The sequence below is a fragment of the Apis laboriosa genome, unplaced genomic scaffold, assembly GCF_014066325.1.
Source record: "Apis laboriosa isolate Shangri-la unplaced genomic scaffold, ASM1406632v1 scaffold46_cov150, whole genome shotgun sequence".
In the NCBI taxonomy this organism is placed as follows: domain Eukaryota; kingdom Metazoa; phylum Arthropoda; class Insecta; order Hymenoptera; family Apidae; genus Apis; species Apis laboriosa.
This window is the reverse complement of record NW_025223399.1, coordinates 432403-456710: the sequence shown is the minus strand read 5'-3', so window position 1 is coordinate 456710 and position 24308 is coordinate 432403. Positions and strand designations below refer to the sequence as shown.

At 32.7% G+C, this 24308-nt stretch overlaps 2 protein-coding genes across 4 annotated transcripts in view; one reads left to right on the top strand and one right to left on the bottom strand.

Moving 5' to 3' along the window:
• LOC122716492 (breast cancer anti-estrogen resistance protein 1) overlaps positions 1-18914 on the top strand; it is a 116648-nt gene extending 97734 nt beyond the window's left edge. Inside the window, exons 4-9 of the mRNA XM_043939619.1 lie at positions 7499-7625; positions 9528-9828; positions 11497-11849; positions 12248-12540; positions 14474-14830; positions 15158-18914. Of these exons, the coding sequence (XP_043795554.1) occupies positions 7499-7625; positions 9528-9828; positions 11497-11849; positions 12248-12540; positions 14474-14830; positions 15158-15445 (1719 nt within the window). The 3' untranslated portion in view covers positions 15446-18914. The remainder of the gene's footprint in view (positions 1-7498; positions 7626-9527; positions 9829-11496; positions 11850-12247; positions 12541-14473; positions 14831-15157) is intronic.
• Positions 18915-19620: 706 nt separating this feature from the next.
• LOC122716495 (protein TSSC4) lies at positions 19621-22063 on the bottom strand. Of its 3 annotated transcripts, none has more exons than XM_043939622.1 (3): positions 20596-22063; positions 20086-20307; positions 19621-19735 (listed from the first exon to the last, which is right to left on the bottom strand). In XM_043939622.1, the coding sequence occupies exon 1, from the start codon at positions 21772-21774 to the stop codon at positions 21025-21027; it is 750 nt and encodes a 249-aa protein (XP_043795557.1). In that variant the 5' UTR covers positions 21775-22063; the 3' UTR covers positions 19621-19735; positions 20086-20307; positions 20596-21024. The 3 variants fall into 3 exon arrangements, with proteins under 3 accessions (XP_043795557.1, XP_043795556.1, XP_043795558.1); XM_043939621.1 differs by having other exon boundaries at positions 20193-20307; XM_043939623.1 differs by lacking the exon at positions 20086-20307.
• Positions 22064-24308: the final 2245 nt, after the last annotated feature.

The window sequence follows — 24308 nt, the reverse complement described above, 5'->3', positions numbered from 1 at the left end:
ACGCACCCCGTCACCTAATTCCGCTCCCGAATTAGGGTGTCGCATCGTTTCCGGCTCCAATCGTCGAAAACCAAAGATAATCTCGTTTCGCTCCCTTTGTTCGCACGCACCCTCTTCCCTCCCCCACTTTCGTCTCGAGATCGTCGCGTGAACCGGGTCCTAATCAGATTGGCCGAGGCGACTCCTGTACGAGTCACGTTCTATCCACGAGACGCGGAGCCCTCGAATGATCGAATTTGCAATCAGCAGCATCCCACGTCGAATGCATCCAATTCGTTCCCGTTCTCGGTACAAGGGATGGGGATCAACTTCCATGTACGCGTTCCGTGTAAATCGAATCGAATGGAAAACCTTCGTTTCGTTTCGTTTCGTTTCGTTTCTTTTCGTTTCTTTTCGTTTCTTTTCGTTTCTTTTCGTTTCTTTTCGTTTCGTTTCGTTTCTTTTCGTTTCTTTTCGTTTCGTTTCGTTTCGTTTCGTTTCGTTTCGTTTCGTTCGGGTGTCGGTTCTCTTTTTAGAGATCTTCTTTTCTTAAATATGGAATCAATCAAATCTAATGCAAAAAAGGATTTTTTTTGGATGTGTTCTTTCTTCTTTTTTTTTTTTTTTTAAATTAATCGAATCCAATGCAAAAACGTTTCGTCTCGTAGATACGTTCTTTTCTTGTGAAAATATAATTAATTCGTGTAGATCTTATTATAGTCTTATTATAATTCGTGGAATTTCTTTTCTTTTTTTAATCGAATCCAAAGCAAAAGTTTCGTCTCGTAGATACGTTCTTTTCTTGTGAAAATATAATTAATTCGATAATTATAAATAATATATAATATATAAATAATATAATAAATTCGATAATTATAAATAATTAAATGTAAATTTTATGCATGGACTTTCTTTCCTTTTTTTAATCGAATCCAAAGCAAAAGTTTCGTCTCGTAGATACGTTCTTTTCTTGTGAAAATATAATTAATTCGATAATTATAAATAATATATAATATATAAATAATATAATAATAAAAATATAATATAATATAATAATAAATAATATATTATAAATAATATAATAAATTCGATAATTATAAATAATTAAATGTAGATTTTATGCGTGGGCTTTCCTTTTTTAATCGAATCCAATGCAAAAGTTTCGTCTCGTAGATCTGTTTTTGAAAATATAATCAACTTGCGTAGATCCTATGTGTGAACTTTTTTTCGTGGATGACGTATTTTTTTTTTTTTTTTTGAAACTAATCGACTTCAATGTGTAAATCGTGTAAATCAATACGTAAACTTTCTTTTACGGATATATTCTTTCGTACATCTTTTTTTCTTTAAAATTAATCGTTTTCAATATGTACTCATGTAAAGATATATTCTTTCGTATATCTTTTTTTCTTTAAAATTAGTCGTTTTCAATGTGTACTCGTATAAATCAACACGTAGATTTCCTTTTATGGATATATCCTTTTGTACATCTTTTTTTCCTTTAAAATTAGCTCCAATCGTGTAAATCAAATCCAATGCAATAGCTTCTTTTCTTAAAAATCGATCAAACTTTAATGTATACTCGTATGAATCAAATTCAATTCATCCGATCTTCTTTTCTTATAAATCGATCAATTTCAATACTGCAAATCAATGCGTAGACTTTCTTTCACATTCTTTCGTGCATCTTTTTTTTTTTATTTAAAATTAATCAATTTCAATGTGATATAAATGAAATCAAATGCAAAAGCTTCTTTTCTCAAAATCAAATCCAATGGAGATTTCATCCGATTTCCCTTAAAAATCGATCGACTTTAACACTTTAATAAAATCAACGCACAAGCCTCTCGTTTCCGTGGATTCAGATGCGTAAAATTCATTCGTCCACGTTCGTAGATTCTCCCTTTCCTCTTCTTAAACTCCTAAAAATCGTTGCAACTAAACATTGGAATCAACGCAAACAACCTTCCTTTCCTCTTCTTAAACTCCTAAAAATCGTTGCAACTAGACGTTGGATTCATCCTCCTCCTTTCCTTCAAAAACTTCCATCAACTCTCGAAGCGTAAAATTCGTCCACCTTCATAGATTCTCCCTCTCCTCTCCTTAAACTCCTAAAAATCGTCGCAACTAGTTAAAATCGAAGGCCTGTCGTGAATCCCCCTCTCTGCCCACGGCTAATCTCCGCCATATTTATTTATTCGGAATAAGGTCGGTGAATCCTGGTAGGATTTTCAGCTCATCATCGTTTATCGGGAGGCGCAGGATCAACGACACGGTTGGATTACCAACTCCCCGATGGCGCGTGTGCGAGAGAGGAGGCCACGAACGAGGCTTTTCAGCCTCCATTGTTGTACTACGTCGGGGCTTCGTTCGACGAGGCAGGCGAACCGGGAGATCCTCGAGTGCCACTTTATCTATTTGCATGTTCAATTTCGTTCTTTGACGACAACCGCGACAGACGCGACAGAACGGCCATTGTTCTCGAGAACGTGACGATTCGATCGTGCATGTAAACGTACTTCGCGTGTACGTATATTTATAAACGTAGGCGCGATGATCGAGAGAGGTGACGCTTGCTTTTTTCTGCGAAGATCGATCTTTCGAGGATCGAGGAGAATCTATTAGAATTTTGATGTTATAGGGAGCAACGATGGAATAATTATTTAATTTATCGAGCGAGTCATCGAGTTTTCGTCAAAGGTAGAACAGTGGCGATGTAATTTGCGAAGAATTAATAATATGGACAATTAAACATAGAGCGGGAAATTTCGTATTAAATTTATCATGGAAATAAACGTTCGCGTTTTCATCGACATCCGGTTTTAAAATCGCGTTACCTTTGTTGTTTATTCATTACGAAGTAGCGTTCCCACTTAACGAAACCGTTTGGTCGAATAGCGTTAATATCGAATAAGCTGATGATTAACGCGGAAAGTAATCAAGCACACGTGACGTTGAAAGTACACTCGTGAAAATTGATTAAAAGATTTCTAAAATAGCGTGTCTCGAATATCGTGGACGATAACGCAGTGAAACGTTTAAAAAATTAATAAAGAAACAGAAATCTGCAAAAATTATTAACTTCATATAATAAATCGTAATTTATTTCTTCTTTAAGGAGAGAATTTTCTATATATATATATATATATATGGTAGCGCATTCACAAAACCAACTCTAAGCCCATTCCACCACGATCCAATTATTCCACTTACTCGCTAATCGATAGACGAATCTTAAGCGCTCCTCCTCGACCCCGTTATTTCAAGCAAATCGGCCTCTTCTCCGCCCGAGCGTCTTCGATCAGTTCGACAAGGGAGGGGGGACGCGAGGCGACAGTGTCAGTTGCTTAAACATCCTGGCGTAGAAATATCGAGGGGAATCTGGGTCAGTCCTTATCGTCAGCGCCAACCCTCGAAATAACGGGCTGCCACACCCCTTTCGCTGGAACATCCCCCGGCTAAAACTCCCGAGGTAGAAGGAGGAGGAAGAGGGGGAAGACTCGTCATCATCGATAAACCATGATCGAGCCACCGACCGCAAATCATTTCGGCCCCATTTCATTCACCGATCACGCCTGATCGTTGCCATGGCGATGTACGTACGTACGTATGTTGCCTCTCGAAACCGAACTGAAAAAAGACTATAAAGATAAAACACACATATACATATACACACGTATACCGGTGTCGAGTTTCGAAAGTCAGCTTTTTCCTTTGTTTGGTTTAAGATACTTTTGCGCTTCGGTCTTTAGGAGTAGAGAAAATACTCTTGCGGTATAAATAACAATTTACAATTAATATGAAAAATTATTGTCCATTGAATTCTCGATTTTCGGGATTTTCGTTATTCAATTATTTCGTTTTCACGAGCAATTTTATCTATCTCGTGGTGAAAGAATGAAAAAGTTATTTTCGTTCTTCGTTCTTCTTTTTCTTCTTTTTTATTTATCCAACGAAATTGATATACCATACAGGAATGAGGATAAGGCGCAGTTGTCACGCGGTTCGTAAACCATGGATAGAGGGAAGAAGAAAAAGTGTAGCACGCTTACGTATAACGCAAGGGTGAAGAGACTCTATTATTGTAAAGCAGCGGACGATGAGCCCAGAAATTGCGCTCCAGAGAGATGCATCCCTCTCTACCTGCCCTCCCTTCCCCCTTCTCTCCGTCCCTCTCATTTCACCCTCTCTTTCACTCGCGTTTTATCGACAAAATTGCATTTTCCCTTGGTTCAGCATCGCTGCCCGCCGGCCGACACGAACGTGCACGCGCACAAACACAAACTATAGATGCAACTATTAACGTCTCTACGTAAATCGATCGTTTCGAAAAGATCAAAGATTTCGAACTTTCGTCGTTAAACGTCCTTTCGATATTTCTTCAAATTTCAACCGTTTATTTGATTCTATCTGGACACGAAAGTGTTCCAGTCCATGGAACATCCTGTAACTTACTTTCACGTGCGCTCGCGGCTTCCACCAGACGAATCCGTAAATTTATCGTTTAAACTTCGATTTTATAATATCTCAATACATCTATTTTAATTTTAATCGTTATAAATTATCGATAAATTTTTTTTTTTTGTAAATTAAAGTTAAGTAATTACTTCGTATTAGAAATTTACACGATGCAATAATTTGTCAATGATTTTTTATATATTCCATGTAATAAGAGTCGAATATACGAAAGTAGAAACTTTCTACTTTTTTTTGTTGCCATATTTGATTTGCAAAACTATATTAAAAGTAATCTAGCCATTGATATTTATGGATATATTATAATATATATGCATTTCTATCTATTTATTATATTTTGAAGAAATAAGCAATAATAATATTCCTAATATGCAGTATGTCTTCTTACAATGCTTTTTTCATTTTATAATTTTCAATTTATAAGATGGGATTGTCGAGGACATCCTTTTTTTAAAATACCAATTTTTTCAAGTTCCAGTTTATTATATGTTCGTCAAATTCGAAGCGCTTTCTAAGTTAATTACTTGTTACAACTTTTTTCTACATCTGCCACGCAATTATTTTGCGCGATTAAGGCTTCGAATCACAAATATTTATATATTTTCCATCGATTATTATGTACTTTCTTTTTTATTCCATATTAATTAAATGCAATATTAATTTTCTTTTTACGTTTTACACGCATTTTTAATGAAACGATAAAGCGGTATCGTTTTCTAAAAATTTGAAACACAAAACTGAAAGAAAATAGAGTATATCTCATCCTTGCCTGGACACAAAGTTCCATTTAAGATCCAACGTAACCAATCTTCGTTCTTATATATAGGATAGTATCCTCGAGTTTTCTCAACAAACTATTGTCACGCTATAATTGTGATCAGACCGATGTAATTTCCAAGAGCGTTGAAAGTTCTCGGGAAGAATCGTTGCGAAGTTTCGAAATTACGAAAATTGGAAAAAATTGGAAAATCCTCGAAGGAAAGGGATCGAAATTGAATTGGATTGATTCTTCATATAAATTATATAAATATAATTACGTGAAAAGTGAGATTAGATCGCGTGGAATTTGTGGAAATGAATTAGGAATTTAAATACATTTAATAGATCCATTAATGGAAATCGTTCGAGCGTTAAGTATTCGTTGGCAAGTTTAAAAATAGATAAGATAAGATAAGGCTGAATAAAAATTGGCGTCCTGTTATTTCTATATATATATATATATATGCCCGCGCGTATGCTCGTTTCGAGGCATCGATAAAAATCGATCGAGTAAAAACCGCTCGGTTGGAATTTTATCCGTTAAGCTTAAATTTTTACAGACCGGCGATCCATAAAGCCGGAGTTCGTAAAATTGTCGACATTAATCTGTGCCGCCTATAAACGTGCGCACCGTGAAATCCTTTTAAATGCGCGCAGGCAGAATGAAAACTTTAATTGAAACGTCAAGCAATATACAATTAAAAACTAGGTTCAATCCCGAAGAACGAAGAACGATTTGCTATTTCTAATTTTCGATGAAGTCATCTTCTATATATATATATATATATATATATATATTATATTTTTAAACATATAAGAAACATAAGACGCGTTGAAAAAGTTAATCGTAGAATTTTTCAATCGTAGAAAATTTTCAAAAGAACGAAATTCGATTTGCTATTTCTAATTTTCGATGGTCATCTTCTATATATATTATATTTTTAAACATATAAGAAACATAAGACGCGTTGAAAAAGTTAATCGTAGAATTTTTCAATCGTAGAAAATTTTCAAAAGAAATTCGATTTGCTATTTCTAATTTTCGATAAATTCATTTTCTATATATATATTTTATATTTCTAAACATACAAAAAACACGAAGCGTTGAAAAAGTTAATCGTAGAGAAAATTTTTAAAAGAGCGTTCTAATTCAACAGTATTACAAACCTGATTAATATTTTATTGCATATTTTCTCGTTTTAATTCTTTCATCTCGCAAAAGGAAAGATGCTTTTCCTTATTTTTTTTTTTTTTTTTTCGAAGAAGAGTGGAGAGTCTCGGATTCGTTTCGCGGGGAAACTCAATTAAACGGAGTATTGCAATTAAGCTCTCGAATGGAGGGGGAGAAAAAGTTGAAGAAACCTCCTCGGGCCCCGCTTCGAAAATCGAGGGAAGGAGGGAGCAGTGGCTGATTGGCATTCGATAAATTCATTGGCAACTCGCCCTCTCGTTCAAATCTATGAAAATAATCCACCAATTTTTCTGAACGATCTTCCTTCCCCACTCTCCGTCCCTTCTGCAGTTAATTCTCTCTCAAGATTCAAGATTCTCTTGCGACGATGTTCAATTATATATATCTTCACGATCGAGATTCGTTTGGAATTTTATATATCGTGATATATAAAATAATATCGAATCTTTTTTTGAATTATCGACGATGAATTCGTTCAATTCGTGATTTATTAACGCGTGAAAATTTATGATTAGCGATTTATTGACGAGGGTTAACGCTACGATGCGTTATTGATAAAGTTCTGATACGATTTAGCATCATTCATCAACATGATATTCACAGCTCATTGATTAATTAAGGTTTAATGGACCGAATCTATTTGGAGGATGCATAGAATTTTCGTAGTGATCGGCAAAGCAATCAGAATATGCAAATTTTCTCAAATTATGGATTCTTCGAAGCCAATCCACGTTTTATGATGTATTAATATTATCGTTAAAAATTCGTTAAAAAAATATTTTCGATATATCTCACACGTCATGATAATTGAGAAGACGTTTAAAAATTTAAGAACGATAAATATACTTTTAATCCATAATAATTGTTTTGCTTAATTCGTTAAAAAAATATTTTCAATATATTTCACACGTACACGTCATGATGATTGAGAAGATGTTTAAAAATTTGTGAGAGAACGATAAACAAATATATATACTTTTAATCCATAATAATTTTTTTGTTTCCTTTATTTAATACACGCCGATAATTTTCGATCGATTATTGTATAATTTTCGAGCAATTGTTAATAATAATTCGATGATTTTTGCGCAGGTGGTGACGCCACAGAAATGCGGCGACGTGTACCTTTACGATCTTCCAGCGAGCCGAGGAAGTCCTGCTCCACCCTCCAGGCACGATTCACCCTTGAACTCGAATAACGAGCATTTACACAACTCAGGTGCGTAGCAACCCCTCATTTTGTTCCGCTAACGACGTAACAACTTCAATACAAATTCCTCAACCTCCCGCTGAAAGTAGAAACGTATTTCTAAAACAAAATATTCCTCGCAATATTCTTTTTATCTCTGCAACTTAATCTTTTCCTTCGTTCCGTTTATTAAAATAAAATAATCATTCATGATTATAGAATCAGATCAGACCCTTTCGATCGAGACTTTTAATATTTAAACGAAAGTAATAAAATAGAAAATAAAATTGTACATCATCTTGCTGGGTAAATATACGATATATTTAATATCCCCGTTTCAATATCGATATCTCGTTTCGGATAAATAACAAACACGTATATATGTATTTTCATTTATATCTACTCTCTTTTCGTGCAGAATCTCGTTTTCGCTCGCCGTACGTTTTATTAATTACGAATTGCGTTCTTTCGGCGCATGCGCATTGTTCCGGTTTTTGAACGCATCTGTTTCCTATTTTATTCTCCCGTAAGAAATCCAAACGTTGAACGTCTCGTAAGATATGTCCTTCGGTTCGAGAAGAAAAGAAATGTTCGAAAAAATTTTACTCTTTCGACAAAGCAATTATGTTAATCGGTTCTAATCGGTTGTTATTTTACTTTTGTTTATTGGACATTCGATTGGAAAACAAGATATTTCTATAGAAAGCGTTTATTGAGAATCGATATTTCCTCGAATGGGCCGAACCTCCCGGAATCCTTTCATTAAAAACGAATTGTTATTGCGAGTACAATTTCCATCTCCATTCAAAAACCAACAAAGGATCGTGAATATACGAACGCGGTCTTACAATATTTGCAATAAAAAAACTTTCCGCGCGCGCGCGTCTCAATATTATCGGAAGATCAATAATAACGTTGGTTGGAAAAATTTTTATTGTCCATTTGCGTAAGATGTATTGTGCGCCAGGTTATAATTCATAAGGTTGTGTTTCGAGAAAGTTAAATAAAAATTGCTGTTCGCACAATTGTTCGAAAGAGAATACTGGTATTTTTTTTTTTTCTTTTTCTTCTTCTTTTTTTACACGTAAAAGAAAAAAAAAAGGTATGTTTCCACACGCATGTTCCATCGAAAAATCTTAAGTCGAATCTAAGTTCCGTGACGACGAATCAAAACGACGGTGTGCACGATAATAAAGCTCGGTTAAATTATTTGAAACAGTTTACAATACCGTATTAATTTATTTGCCGAGTATTTCCACCGATCGAGATACCATTGTTCACGGTTGGTGAATTTTTTTTAAAAGGAAAACACGGGTGGAACGGGGTCAGTCAGTCGACAGGAGAACCGTGACAGGATCAGCAATCTCTAAAGATCGAGTCGAGGCCCCGCAAGATAACTTGGTAATTTCCTATCCAAATGCCTCTCCCCTCCTCTCGATCGATGTCCCGATCAACATACACACGCGATTCTTGAAAGAATCATTCGAAGATAGAACACGCATAAACAAGATATCTACACGGTGCATCCTTCCTCGTAAACGTGGATAAGAAAAAAAGAGAAATACAATAGATAATTGGAGATTTCTCTTTATTAAACGAGAAATTCGAGCAGTCGTTAGTCGTTAATAATCGTAGAGAAGTTGTTCAGAATAAAATATTTTTACTAATTACTATCAGAAACGAAGAAAAAAAAAAAGAGAGAGAGAGAATTGTTTACGAATAGATGATTAGCAACATATCATGGAGCAAAATTAAATTTAAATATCTCCGTTTTATGATCATTAGGATTTATTTTATTATTTACTATTGGCGGATTAACAGGAATTATATTATCTAATTCTTCAATTGATATTATTCTTCACGATACATATTATGTTGTTGGATATTTTCATTATGTATTATCAATAGAATAAGAAATATATATCTGCGCAGGCCGATACACGACGAGCAGCAGGAATTCCGTGGACAACGGTGGCGACGTGAGCGATTGTTACGACGTGCCACCACGAGCCATCCCCGTGATTCCATCGCCTGCGAGCAGTCCGAGCCCTGCACCTTCGTGCTACGACATCCCAAGGCCGCCTACCTCCTGCACGCCGATCTCGAACTGCTCAGGAGGATCGGGCGTGACGCCTCTCGATTGCTACGACGTGCCCAGGCCTCTGCAACCCCTCACCCCAAGCAGCTCGGCGTCCAGTCTCACCAACGATGGATCCCTCAGCGGATCGAATCGGTACGTGATTCTCACGGGATGCGACACGAATGGCTATCATCCTTTTCTTTGTTTCATCGTCGTCTAAACGAGGATGAAACGTTCGATGAGAGGGGTTTAATGAGTCGATACGTGACGATGATCCGGTTTATGGACGTGTCGTTTGTAACGTTGCCTCGATAACAGAGTCGTTTCCAGTGTTTTCTGATGATATTTTTCCTCGCGTCGATTATTCTTTTTCTTCTGTTCAGTTAAATTAAGGCACACGAACGATTATACCGACCGCGGGTAACATAAATTCGGTGTATCTTTGTAAATTTATTAAAAACGTATACGCAGCAGGTATTGTACACCTGTTTGCCTCTACAAACACGTGTAATAAGTGCAAACAAAATATTTTTATTAATTACTGTCAGAAACGAAGAAAAAAAAAAAGAGAGAGAATTGTTTATCGTTGAACAGAAATACGATTTTCGCCAACGTTACAAAACAATGAAATAAAATCACGATTAAATTACCATCTCCGTCAAAATTATTCAAGCGTTAAATTTCACAGGGGAGTATAAATCAACGGTACACGTTTCAACGTTAAATACCAGACGCGAGCCGCATTACCTTTATATTTAGCATCTCACCTCTTCTGTATAATCACGAGCTACGCTTTAGGAACTCTAAAATTCTTTCCTCGTAACTAGCCATTTTATTAACGGTCAATGCAATTGAAATTAAACCGTGTACCGTGTAGCTTTTGATGTTTTGGTATTTCGTTAAGGCAATTTCGTTTTTGTTTGCGGTAACTATCAGCCGTGAACGTTCGAGGCGTCAACATCGAGTACGTTGAACTTTATACGCATTAGCTAGCGTAACGAGACATGCGGCTGCTAGGAAGTGATTTATTTCTAGAGCTTGAACTTAAATACGGGACCTGTGCCAAAACAGCGGTCATTCCTACTACAATTTCGGAGAAATCGGCTCCGTTTACGGTTCAGAATAAGAGAACGATGATTTTTTCCCCATGATTTCGAGTACTAACTTTTAATATTATACTAATATTTATATTAATTTTATACTATTAAAATATAATGGACGAAATGATCGTATTATTACGTTAAAAATTAACGAGAGAATTATTTAATATAAACATCGTTAACTTACGTACGTTGCGATATTTGTTTGTTATTTTTATATAACGATGTTAGCGTAGTAACTTTCGCTTGTAAAATATTTTACTTTACTTTAATGCGTCGCCATCTGCTCACTCGAGCGTGAAACGTTTTTTGCCACCGTTTTGTCAGCCGATGCTCTCTCATTCCTCGCGAAACAAAGAAAAAGAAGTCGGGTGAATTTTATCGCTTGAAAAACCTGACCGTTCCAACCAGCCATCCAAACCCTATTTCCATTCGGTTTCAACTCGTTTCAAAGTTTTCCATTCGTTTAACCATTAGAGGGGCCGTTCTGACCACCGAGCGCTATTAATCAACGCCGACGGAAGGAAAGCTGGAGTAGAAATAATAGTTCCACCTAAAATATTTCGTGCAATTAGATGGATTAAAAACGAACGATGTTCAACGATCGAATAATATTTTTCAAAAATTGTAATTGCAAGAATGCTAAGAATATAACGATGCTCGTGAACAAAAGAAGAAACAGTACAGAGATTATGCTAATAAAAGGCGATTTCCGTTTCAGATCCAGCTTGGCTGCTCCGGATTACGATGTACCTAGATCGCGTCTTCCAGCATCCTCGTTACCGTCCCGGCACAATACGCCCGTGCCCAAAACACCTACACCTCCGCCCCCGCCGCAAACCCAGCAGATCTACGACGTTCCAGTCAGCAAGGAGCTTCCTCTGGAGCTGGACTCCGCTTTGGAAGGTCTACAAAGGCTGCAGAGCGAGGCGTCCGCCGCGATAGCGAGGCTATTAGGATTCGTCAGCCCCGTATGGAGAACGCCTCAGCGATTAGACGCCACGTTGATGGATCTTAGGCTCGCCGCCCTCAGACTCAGAACGTCTTTGCACGATCTGGCTGAATTTGCCGAAGGTAATCCCAACAGATTCTCAATCTTCTTCTATCTCTCTGTCGATTGCAATAATTGCTTAGACGATTAAACTATTGGATGCAAACTGAAGATCAAGATATTCTCTTCTTCAATAAAATAATTAATTAAATTTTAATGGATAAATTTCATCGTTGTATCTTACAACGCGTTTCGTCGTTGTAATGCAATGCTTGTTAACCAACGAATTTTTATTTTTCTTTTTATATATGAAACCTGATCTGATCTTCTCCTTCTCTTTCTTCTTCTTCTTTCATCTAACGATTATCGAAAATAAAATACTTTCCATTTCTCCAATTCTCAACATCTTGGAACAAAGCTGATCGTCAATTATCATAGAGAAAAATCTCTATTATCGTTCTCATTCTCTGCACGGATTTAGGCACACTTGGGAATGCGGGGAAAGCGCCGGACAAGGGATTGGCCACGAAACTGCGGCCCCTGGTCAAGGCTCTCCGCGACTCCGACAAGCTCGTGCAGGAAGCGGCCACCGAGCTCGACGCGATGGAATGGGACGCGAGCAAGCTGTGTCGCGGGGGTGGCGATGCCCCGACGCCGACTAACGGCCCACCTTCCACCATTTTGCCACCGGCGCAACCGGATCCGCTCGATCAGCTGATCGCGTGCGCCCGGGCGCTCACGGAAGACGTTCGTCAGGTCGCCAGTTTCATTCAGGTGAACATCCAACGGAACCACGCTTTCTAGCTCGGCACAATTGAGAAAAAGAGGGCTTTTATTTCCATGTTTGTTTATATATATATATATATATATATATATATATATATAGAGGAAATTCATTTCAGAGTAAATTTACAGAATTATCGAATTTTTGGGATACAACTTTTTTTACATAGATCATTGTAAAAATAGTTGAAACAATGTAATTTTATTTTTGTAATTAATTTAATTATATAATTTTTATATTTAATTTATAATTAATTTAATTATATATATTTAATTATATAATTTATATATTTAATTTATAATTAATTTAATTATATAATTTTAAAATTGTATAATTTTATTTTATAATTATATTTTCGTTGTGAGAGGTAAAAGAATTTCCTTGCTCGCGGGATATTTTTTCTCGTAATCTCCTTAAAAAAAACAATTATTTTTTCCGTCAAACACTTATAACTAGTAGTAGTTTTCATCTTAACACGTTGACTGCCCATATTCGGGTGACGCTTATTTGACTACTTATGAAGGATTTTCTTAGGTATTTGGAAAGATATTCTGCAGGGTGTAATAAAACTAAAATAATAAAAAAATAATTTATTAAAAAAATTATTTTGAATGTAAAATTTTAAAACATTTTATCCTTCGCGTTTGATTGGTCCGTTTATCGTCTTTTATCTGAATAACATAATTTGCATGCAGTCTAATATTTATATATCAGAATTATTTTTCCGATATTATGTTGACTTCGTTGAAGGTTTTGACAAGGTTTCGTTGTATTTTCAGATAATCCTAACAATTTTGCAGCTAATGATCCTCTAAATTTTCTAATTTTGAGGTATCACGAGTCTCGTGGTGATACGATTAAATAATAATTAAATAGTTTATGAATCACACGATTACCTGCTGTGACATTATGAGAATTTATATACAATCCACAACTAAGAAGTATATTTATTATAACTAGTCGAAGGGCATTCCACATATTATCCAAATTAAAATATCCAAAATATATTCAATACTATAGTCAATATAATTACTATTATCAATACTTCTGATGCGAGACATCTTGCGACTATCAACACAACTAAAATATCGGCAGAAGTACTGAAGTACACTTAACACTTTGACTGCCACGCGTGTTTCTAACCAAATCTCCTTCAGGCGCCACTGTATCAAGTGTACTTCTACGGATATTTTAATTGTTTTCATCATTTGTTTCCATTTGATGATAATAATTGTATTGACAAAGTAGTACTGATTTATTATATTTTGTATATTTTAATTTGAAAAATTTGGATAATATGATTGTCCTTCGATTACAAATAACAAATAACAAATATACTTGTTAGTTGTGGATCGTATATAAATTATTCGTGTGGCTTATCTGTTAGAGACCAGGGTCTCTCACAACATCATAGCAGGTAATCGTAAACTAATTATCGTATCACCATGAGACTCGTGATACCCCAAAATTAGAAGATTTAGAGAATTATTAGCTGCAAAATTGTTAGGATTATCTGAAAATACGACAAAACCTTGTCAAAACCTTCAACATAATATCACCGTTCGGAAAAATAATTCTGATATAAGTATTGAACTCCATGCAAATTATGTTATTCGGATAAAAGACGACAAACGGATCGATGAAACGCACGAAAGAATATAAAAAAAGACAACAACTTTTTGTCCAAATTGTCCGGATCAAGTTCAGCTTTGTATAGAATGTTTTAAAATTTTACATTAAAAATAATTTTTTTATTATTTTTATAACAATTTAATAATTTTATTACAGTACATCTTTCCAAATACCTAGAAAGATCCTTCATAAGTAGTCAAATAAGCGTCGCCCGAATATGGCGGCAGCGAACGTGTTAATTCTTTTCGTCATCCTCTGATAAATAATATGAAACTCGTGAAATTTGATCAGGGTAATTCGACGCTTCTCTTCAAACGGTCGTCGATCATCTCTACCGGGAGCAGTAACAATAGCGGGGCAGGGGAGGATTACGATTACGTGAATCTGGACTCGAGAGAGGTGGTGGCGAAGCAACGCGAGGAGGTGAGGGCGTCCCTGCCCCAGGAGCTTCGCAGCAATTACGATCTGCTGGTATCCGAATCGGACAATGCCACGATTCAAATGCCACCCACGACACCGACACCCATGGACCCAAACGACAAACAATTGTTGGCCTTCTACGCCGCCCAGGTGATCACGCATGGCAATCACCTGACTCACGCGATTGACGCCTTCATGCAGACGGTCGAGCACAACCAGCCACCAAAGGCGAGTAAACTTGGAAATCCGATTGGCTATTGTGTACCGGCGATTATAAACCGCGTGCCGTACGACGATAAGACTTCCTCTTAGTCGTAGTAGTTTAGGGGAATATTCAGACCGCTTGAAATTGGATTTGTAGACAAAAGGATTTGTGGAGGGATGTAAGATAATAAGAGGCGATGTAATAGAAATTGAATTATAGTAAGATCGAGGACGCGTAGTGTTATACTGGAATAATAGGAGGGATTTTTTTTTTTTTGTTTTTCAGAAAGAGGAATTTAATCGATCGAATTAATTAAAAAATTGTTTTTCATTGTTTTGTTCTGAAAACAGGTATTCCTAGCGCATGGAAAGTTCGTGGTGCTGAGCGCTCATAGATTGGTGCACATCGGTGACACGGTGCACAGAAACGTTATTAGGAACGACGTGAAAACACGCGTGCTAGAATGCGCAAACGCGTTGAACGAAGCGTTGAAACAGACGGTGTCGAAGACGAAACAGGCAGCCCAATTCTTTCCAAGCGTATCCGCCGTTCAAGAAATGGTCGACAGTGTTGTGGACGTCTCCCACTTGGCCAAGGATTTGAAGGTCGCGATAATTAACGGGGCGCAACAACCTTGAGCATCCAAAGATCAGGTCCTAATCTCTGACATAAACGAGGGGAAAGGAAAGAAAGAGGAACAAATTTGGATATATGCGAGCTGAAAAAGGATTTGTCGTTTTTATTTTGGAAAAGAAGCTACGTTGAATTCACGACACCTCTAACAAGTTCCTTGGATTGACTGACAATCCTAATGATCAAACAGTTACTATTCATTAGGAACGTATACGAACTGTAGTAGGAATGATAAAAAAAAAAAAAAAAAGGAATAAAAAATTTATGTCATAGATTATGTATTCATTACCGATTTGGTAGAGAAGAACAACTCATCCGTTAGGATATCGCGATGCTTAATCATCCAATCAAAAAGAGAGATAGAATCGTGAAGAAATAACGAAGAATGAAGTGACTAAATGACGGTAAAAATTACAATTCAAAAATTGATAGATTTTCTTGAATAAATATGATGAATGTAGATTAAAAAAATCCAAAATCTATTTTGGTTTGGATGATTACAAAGTAGATCTGTGAGAGTAGAAATATGAATTATTGATTGTTAAATCAACTGGACCAGGAAAGAAAACGCCAATTTGCTTTTTCGCTCGACTAGAAATTACATTCTTCCCTCTTGTTTGCAATAAAGAGTTCTCGAGGCCTATCGTTACTTAGATGTACGCAACTGCCAAAGCCACAGGTATATAGAACGTAAGGGAAAGCTCCTTTAAAATGAGCGTATGTTTCTAATGTACTCGAGAATATAGAGATCGTAGACTTTTCTAGAAAACCATGTAATCGTGTCGTACATTAGCTAGAGGTGTGGAATTAATTAAACGACGTAAAAGATCGATAGTATGTGTAGAATGCGTTCGAAATGATTCTCGAAACGTGTATTGTTTGCTTGAAAACGAGATTTATTTCGAACTTGATACGCAGTTGTCGTTGCCAGCGTGTTAATTATTGTTCTAGGTGTGTATCATGTGACGAAAACTTAAAAATAAGCAAAATATGAAACATTTTCATTTGCAAGTATGTTTACGATATATTATACTGCAACGAAAATATTGATTAATTTTAATAAGATTATATAAAATAAAAAAGAAAACGCAATAGCCTAATGTTTCTTGCAAAATGAACTGCACAAGGGATTTTTTTATATATAAGAATACTTCGTAACAGCAACGTTTATGGCATTAACCTTTGTACCGAAAAATTCGAATGCAAAAACGCTGTCTTTTTAGAGGCCAATTTTAAACGAATTTTATACAATTTTACCGCCATGGCGCGACTTTTTTGCGTCATATCTTTTTATGGGCCTTTCGATGTATTTGATCAATCGCAAACGCACAGTAAAGAGACTGCAAAAAAAAAGCATCAGATTTGTAAACCGTTTACAATCATTCCAATAATTTAATTCGATTAAAAGACGTGTTCCCTTTACAGGAGCGATACGAAAATAATAACTTGGAAACAATACGAAACGAATACGCCTTATATACGATAAATTTATCGATTATCGTTGGCTAACGATTATAAAACTCCTACCGATTATAAAACTTTCATTGCGATCGCAACGTTTCCTTATCGTAGAGGTTAGTTTTAGATTATTTTGACGTACGCTTTAAAACTTTTATAATCGGCAGGATTGCGATTTTTATTAAAAGAAAATACATATTTAAAAAACTAAGAATTTTTTTTTAAATTTAATAATTTACACAAACAAATTGTATTCTTCGATTATCCATAAAATTACAATCTTACGTTTTATGAAAGGTAATCGACAACCGCAAATTTATAACACAGCTTTAAGATCCATCATTTAAAGTATTTACTTTATTATCTTTCAAAATGCAATTTTTTTTTGTGTCTTCTTTTTTAGAGGAAAAGAAAAAAAGAAGTCGTTAAAGTAAGGTATCAAAATGTTAAGAAATAAGTTAAGACGATCATTCAACATTTAAAGAGTATTTACCACGATATAGCTTATAGTTTATTTTTTAAAGATTATATAATTGAAGCATATCTTGTAAAGTTCATTTACAAGAATTGTATAATTTATTGGCGGAGCGTTTTTGTAAGATAAAATGCAATTTTCAAATTATTATACTTTACTGTATATTTAGAATTTATATATAGGTGATATCAATAGGTGCTTATCACATTCTCATTGAAAATCATATTCCAATTAATTGCGACGTGCTATTAGGTGGAATGATTTTTTTTTTTCTTTTTTATATCAAGAAAAAAAAGAAAATGTGAAATGCATGAATTATATATATTGCCTTTGTACTATCATATCATTTCGTTTGATCGCACATCGTACCTGGAATTTTGTTATATTGAAATAATTTTACAATCGGAGAATGTTTTTAAAATTCTGAAAATTTATAAATGAAGTTTTTTATCAGTAAGAATTCCCAATTAGAATTTAAATATTGATGGTTCGTTAATTCTAATTGATTTACATTGAAAACTTACATAAATTGCATAATAAACTATTAGAAATTTTTATCAGGTACATTGATTACGAAATTAAAAAATTAATCAATCTATGACTTTCAAATTAGTCCTTTGAACTTGAAAATAGTTTGTTACTTCAAGGACATTTAATATGTACATAAGTATATTTATATACATATATATGTATATTATAATTATTCCTATTACGATGTATACACAAATACAGTAATCAACGCAGCAGTGACGAAAGAAATGAAATATTTAAAAATTTTTGTGCAATTATAAAACTTTAATTTTTAAGTATTTGATCATACTCAAGAGGATACATAAAGTATTTACAGATAGAAAAAATGATTAGAATCATAATTTTAATAATACAAATACATTTTAAATAATACAAATACAAAGACCAGATAATGAATGAATATTGAAAAAGAAAATTTTTCTTTAAAAAGTTATATCATCTTGCATTTGATTTGCTTAGTGAAATCTGGGTGATAATTTTGTATACTGACGCGTTACTTGTATATTATAGTTTCAAAATGATTCAATAAAGATTAATTGAATACAGGTAGAAAATGATAAACCTTTCATCATCTCTGCTCATCATCTTTATTATTATATTAAGATTCATAGGTCTTAAATAACATAGTATATCAATTAACTACACGCAATGTTACATTTATTAGAAACTTTTTAACTCAATTTGCATTGAAGTACATACATTATTTAGAAGTCTCTCTCCTATTCCCTGTATAATTATTAACAAGTACACCTTCTTGTAATAACATATAAAACATTTCATATGTCTTAGGTAAGGCTTGAATGAACACAAATATCCTAAGTGTTTGCAAAATTTTAAGTGATAATATGTATATTAAATATTCAAGCCATGATGCTTGACTTATCAATATTTCATATTTTTCGTGAAAATTCATTTATGAAAAATACATATTGTATGATTAAATTCAGTATGGAATTAATGATGCAAAAAATCATCAACAACCTAATAATTATAGATGAATATCTCAATCTGACTATGAACGATCACAGCATCTGCCAGTATGTATGTGTGTATTACCATCTTTGTTTGTTTTTTCTTTTGCATTTTTTTCCATGTAAAAGCTGCTAAGATCGCGTTTCATTGCATAAGCATCTTCTCCATCTGCATAATATTTTGGTTCGACTTCTGATACTTCAAATTGCAAACTGCTTGTATATAAATTCAAAGCTGCCCGATTACTTCTACGAACATGTAAAGAAACATATTTTGCTCCAAAACATTCAACCATTGCTCTAGAAGCCTGATTCATAAGTTTCTGAGCAATACCAAGCCTTCTATGAGATCTTTTTACTGCCAAACTCGTAATGTGTCCATGTGGATTATCCTCACAATCTTCTTCCATTTTAGCAAGAACATAGCCCACTATTCTGCCTTTTTCATCCTCTGCTACGTAACTTAATTGTGGCCAAGAAAGAGCATGATACAAATAATATTTCATTTGATAATTTTCTGGTAAACATTGCAAATTACAATGTTGTATATTCAACAAATCATCTGTTGTAGCACAGCGTATATTTATAGACATTTTGATTACTTATAATGTTATAGATATATAAATGAAAGACAATTTTGCTTTGGTCAATTCTCTTTTTTTGATATATTTTCTCTTATTATTAGTCACTTTTGTTTTAAATTTATAAATGTGATTTTAATCTTTAATCTTTGCGAATTTTTTTCATACGAGATCTACCATTCTTTAAATCATTTACAGGTGAAGATTCACTCATACCACCCAATAGTTCTCGAACAAACCTGAATCTTGAAAGGAAAAACTTCCAAACTAAATACCAACCTGTGAAAAAAGACAAAACAAACCTTTAAGGATAAGAAATCTTGTAAAAATTGCACACCTACACTAAACTTCTATTAAGCATAAAGACTACATATAATTTCAATTGTTATAAAAATTATTTCTAACGAGGACACCGAATTAAAGAATAAACCAAATAATGTAATGGGAATATAATTGATATTATAAACAATAACCAGAGAATTTTATGTTGATATACATATTATAAGAGAAAGATACAAAACAAAATAGGTTTTAAAACCTTTTTAAAACCTAAATTGACGTCGAGATTATGCATACATGTAATGAAAAAGATTAAGTATGTAAGTATGTAGTCAACTCTCCTACTATACCTTCAACTTCGGAACTATATGACTATTCGACAGGTCGGATAACAATGTTTCGAAACACTCTGCATACCGCGCAGCAATAACGGAACGTTACTATCTGTCGTTCTTACCCAGCAGCACCAGGCCAAATACTATGAGTAGACTCGATATCACGGAGAAGGCTGCTAGGACGATTTCCTGCATTATTAATTCCGTACCTCGATTATCAATATACTAACGAACTTCCTAAAATGACACACACGGGAATAGTGTCATAACCTCTTTATATTTTTTGCTTTTTTAACAAAATATTAAATTCACCACATAAAGAAACACGAATGATAAATTTAGCACCACGTCGAACATAAATTTTAACTGCGTTTTTCGTTCACTAGCAGCACGCCATTTTGAATACGTGATGAAGTAGTGTGTATAGGTTATAAATTTTTTTTCCCCCCTCCAATTGTGTAAATAAATTGCACAGCGTAATTTAGCAAGATACATAATCTTTCAAGAATATATTACGTAACTTACCAAAGTCCAGTAGCTTATATTTCTTATATCGATCAACATCTCACATATAAAAACTTGAAAATAATTAAAATAGACAATCGACTTTTAAATAGCCAACGAATAAAGCCGACAGGAAACAGTCATAACCCGCGGTGATATGTGCGCAATCGCATCATTTCCGGAAGAATCCATTAGAGCGGTTTTATTTAAATTTCTAAAAATTTATCAAATTTTTTGAAAATTTATTCTAATATTATAATATTATAACAAAGATATTAAGAATAAAAAGTTCAATAAAATCGTATAAAGCATAGAACATTTTATAGCTAAAATGATATACAGTATATTTATTGCTGCTATATTCAAAGTACAATTAATCAATTTAATCAATAACATATTAAATATTCATATTATACAGAAAATTTTAAATAATAATTAATTCATTAATATTTAATTTTCTTCTTCATCAAGTTCTTCTAGATGATCTAATTTAAGTTGTTTTGATCTATCTACCTTCGCTACACATTTTTCTTTCTTAACTTTTGTCTTTCTTTTCTGACCAACAACATATTCTGGCATAATAAGTTTACTATTCTTAAAGACTGGCTTATCATTGTTTTCAATAATAATTGGTATATTATCTATATTATTAGTATTATTTTCAGGTTTTTTAAATCCAATTTCAGTAGATATCTTCTTTTTCTTGGATTTAAATATTATCTTCATTTGACTTTTGTTAACTAAATCAGATTCATTTATATCCATTTTTTCTGATTGTTTCATTTTTTCCAACGATCTCCTTGCTTTTAATTCTTTTAAAAATGACAATGCAGCTCTTGTATTACTTTCTTCTGTCATGTCATCATTGGATACATCATCCAAACTATATTTTTTCCATTTATGAGGATTCTTATGAAAATCTGGTATACTTCTATTAAGAGCACGTGGTGCTGGACCTTCTGGTCTCTTAAATATACTTTCTTTACCACGAAATCTTCTTGTTTGACTTTGACGGCCAGCTTTTAAAATTTGAAAGTAGTTTGATTGTTCAATATTTGAATCCATATCTATGGGTTCATTAACAATTTTATTCTTATTACATTCTTGTTCTGCATCTGATAATTTATCAAATAATAATTTTTGTCTGTTTGCAAATGCTGTATCACCACCATGTAAAATAAAATTTCCAGTTGTATGCATCTTATTTATTTAGCACTAATTTTTCAAATTAGATAAAATATTTTATAAATGTAACATAAATGTAACATCAAAATATGATTAACATAAAAAAAGTAATATATAAATTATGTATATACGGCGTACGTAATACGTTACAATAGATTAGAATATTTAATAGATATTTATTTAAACATATGTTTAAAATTTTTATAGATTTTAAAGTTACTTATTGTCACTGTGCTTATTTTTAATATTTAAAGATTTAAAAAACATAAAACTATAATATTGATATTATACTAGGTTGTATGTACGCCGCCATTTTATCTCGAAGATAACTATCGATGTTAAAATCATGGAAAAATTTATATGAATATATATCACTATATATATATATCAATTAAATTTTAATAATAAACAAAATAAAAACATATCAATAAAACATAAATAATGATATTATTATTAATTTAGAAAATTATATTTTCTCAAAATTATAAGAATAAATTTTAATTATTTATGGTATAAATGTCTGTGATTTTATAAAAATAATTTTTTTTATTTAAATATTATTTATTTACTTTAAAATAGATATTATAATACTTTCAAAATAAAAAAATATATATTTATATGATGGATATATTAAACGACACATAAAAATTGGATTGAATAAATTCCGAAGATTTTTAATCATTTTAATCATTTTTAATAGATTAGGTAAAGAAAATAATAATTTAATTAGATATTGAAATCATTTTATGCATAAATTTTACAACAATATGGATAAAACAAATATAGATTAAAAAAATAAATAATAGAAAAACATAGATAAAATAAAAATTCGGAAATCAGCACCATCTGCAGAATACTGTAATTGAAACTAATATATATAGACATATAATAAGAGAAATATATAGAACAAATAATAAGAAAAAAATAGAAATAGAATAAAAATTTTAATGCTATCTTCATATGCTATCGTAAATGAAATCTATGTAGCATCTCTTGAATGCTTTTATATAAAGATATTTTTAATATTCAAAAGATGGCGTAGATGATTAATTCTTACTATCTCTAACCTTTTCTTATTATTTGTTGTCCTTGCCTTCTTGTGTTTTATTTGCGATATTCTGAAGATGACACTGATTTTATAATTTTTATCTATCTCTATTTGCTTTTTTTATCTATATGTTATTTTCATTTACGGTACTCTGGAGATGGCGCTGATTTCCTAATTTTTATTCTATCTTTGTTCTTCTCCCATTACATATTCTCCTTGTCTATACTTGCTAGTGACGTTTAACCATAGACGAAAATTGATCATACTTTCGCCAAATTTTTTTAAAAATTATATATCCAATAATATATCTAAATTTTTAATAAAAAATATAGATTATTACATTTTGGACTTCTAATGAAAATTAATATTAAGATTTTTATGCTCGTTTTATTTTCACTAGAATTCATTATTACATTTGCAATTTTTTTTTTCAACTTTTTTTTGGTTTACAGAAATATACAAAATAAATTGAAAAATATTATCACAAAATTTACAGAAGCTATTATAAATAATCAATGATTCAAAATGAATTTATTTGTTTTTATAACCAATTCGATTCAATAAATTTGAACAAATAATTAATCAGATTATAATATTCTATCGATTTGTAAATAATCTTTAACACACAATAGACTTAGCGATACTCGTATAATCACATTCGATCTTAACGTAATCTGAATACGAGCCGCAGTGAATAAAATTTAACCGATCAAATAGCAACACGAGATTTAATGACTAATGCATAATGGTAACGACAATAAACGCCTACGCGGCTATTTATGACATTAGCTCGCGAAAGGTGCTTGTTAAACGAATATGACAATTAACGTGAAAACGATGAATATCGCTTCAATAATCACGATTTTTTACATCTATTATAATGATGTGATATCATATTTACTAATAAAATTCGATGTTAACAATTATATATTATATTCGGTTTAAACATAAACACTTGATGATTTTTTCTTAATAATAATCCTAATAGAAAAATATACATATATTGGCTAAAAGAAAATAAAAATCTAAAAATGTAAATATAATATTATTCATATATTATTCATGTAATGATATAAAATTAATTTAAATGTCATTATATGTTCAATAATTAAATAAATATAAAAACTATGTTAAGATTTAAAAGCGCATAAGAATATTTAAATTTTGTACTGTTTATCTTTAACAATCATATGATAATAATTTTTATAACTAATAAAGGATAACAGTTTTAACATTTTTTTAAATGAATATTTAAATTAGAATTTTAACTATAGAAATTCTTTAAACAAATCAATCAAGTGTATATTAAATTTAAACCAAATATATTAACCGTACTAACTCTAAATTGATTTTACCCTTTAAAATTTAAGCTCAACATTTACTTATTAACAAAGAGATAAGTCGGAGCTGTTTTAAATGATAATTGAAGTGGACGTTCAAGATATTATAAACATATAAAATCTTGAAAGAAATGATAATTATGAAAAATGCAATCTAAGAA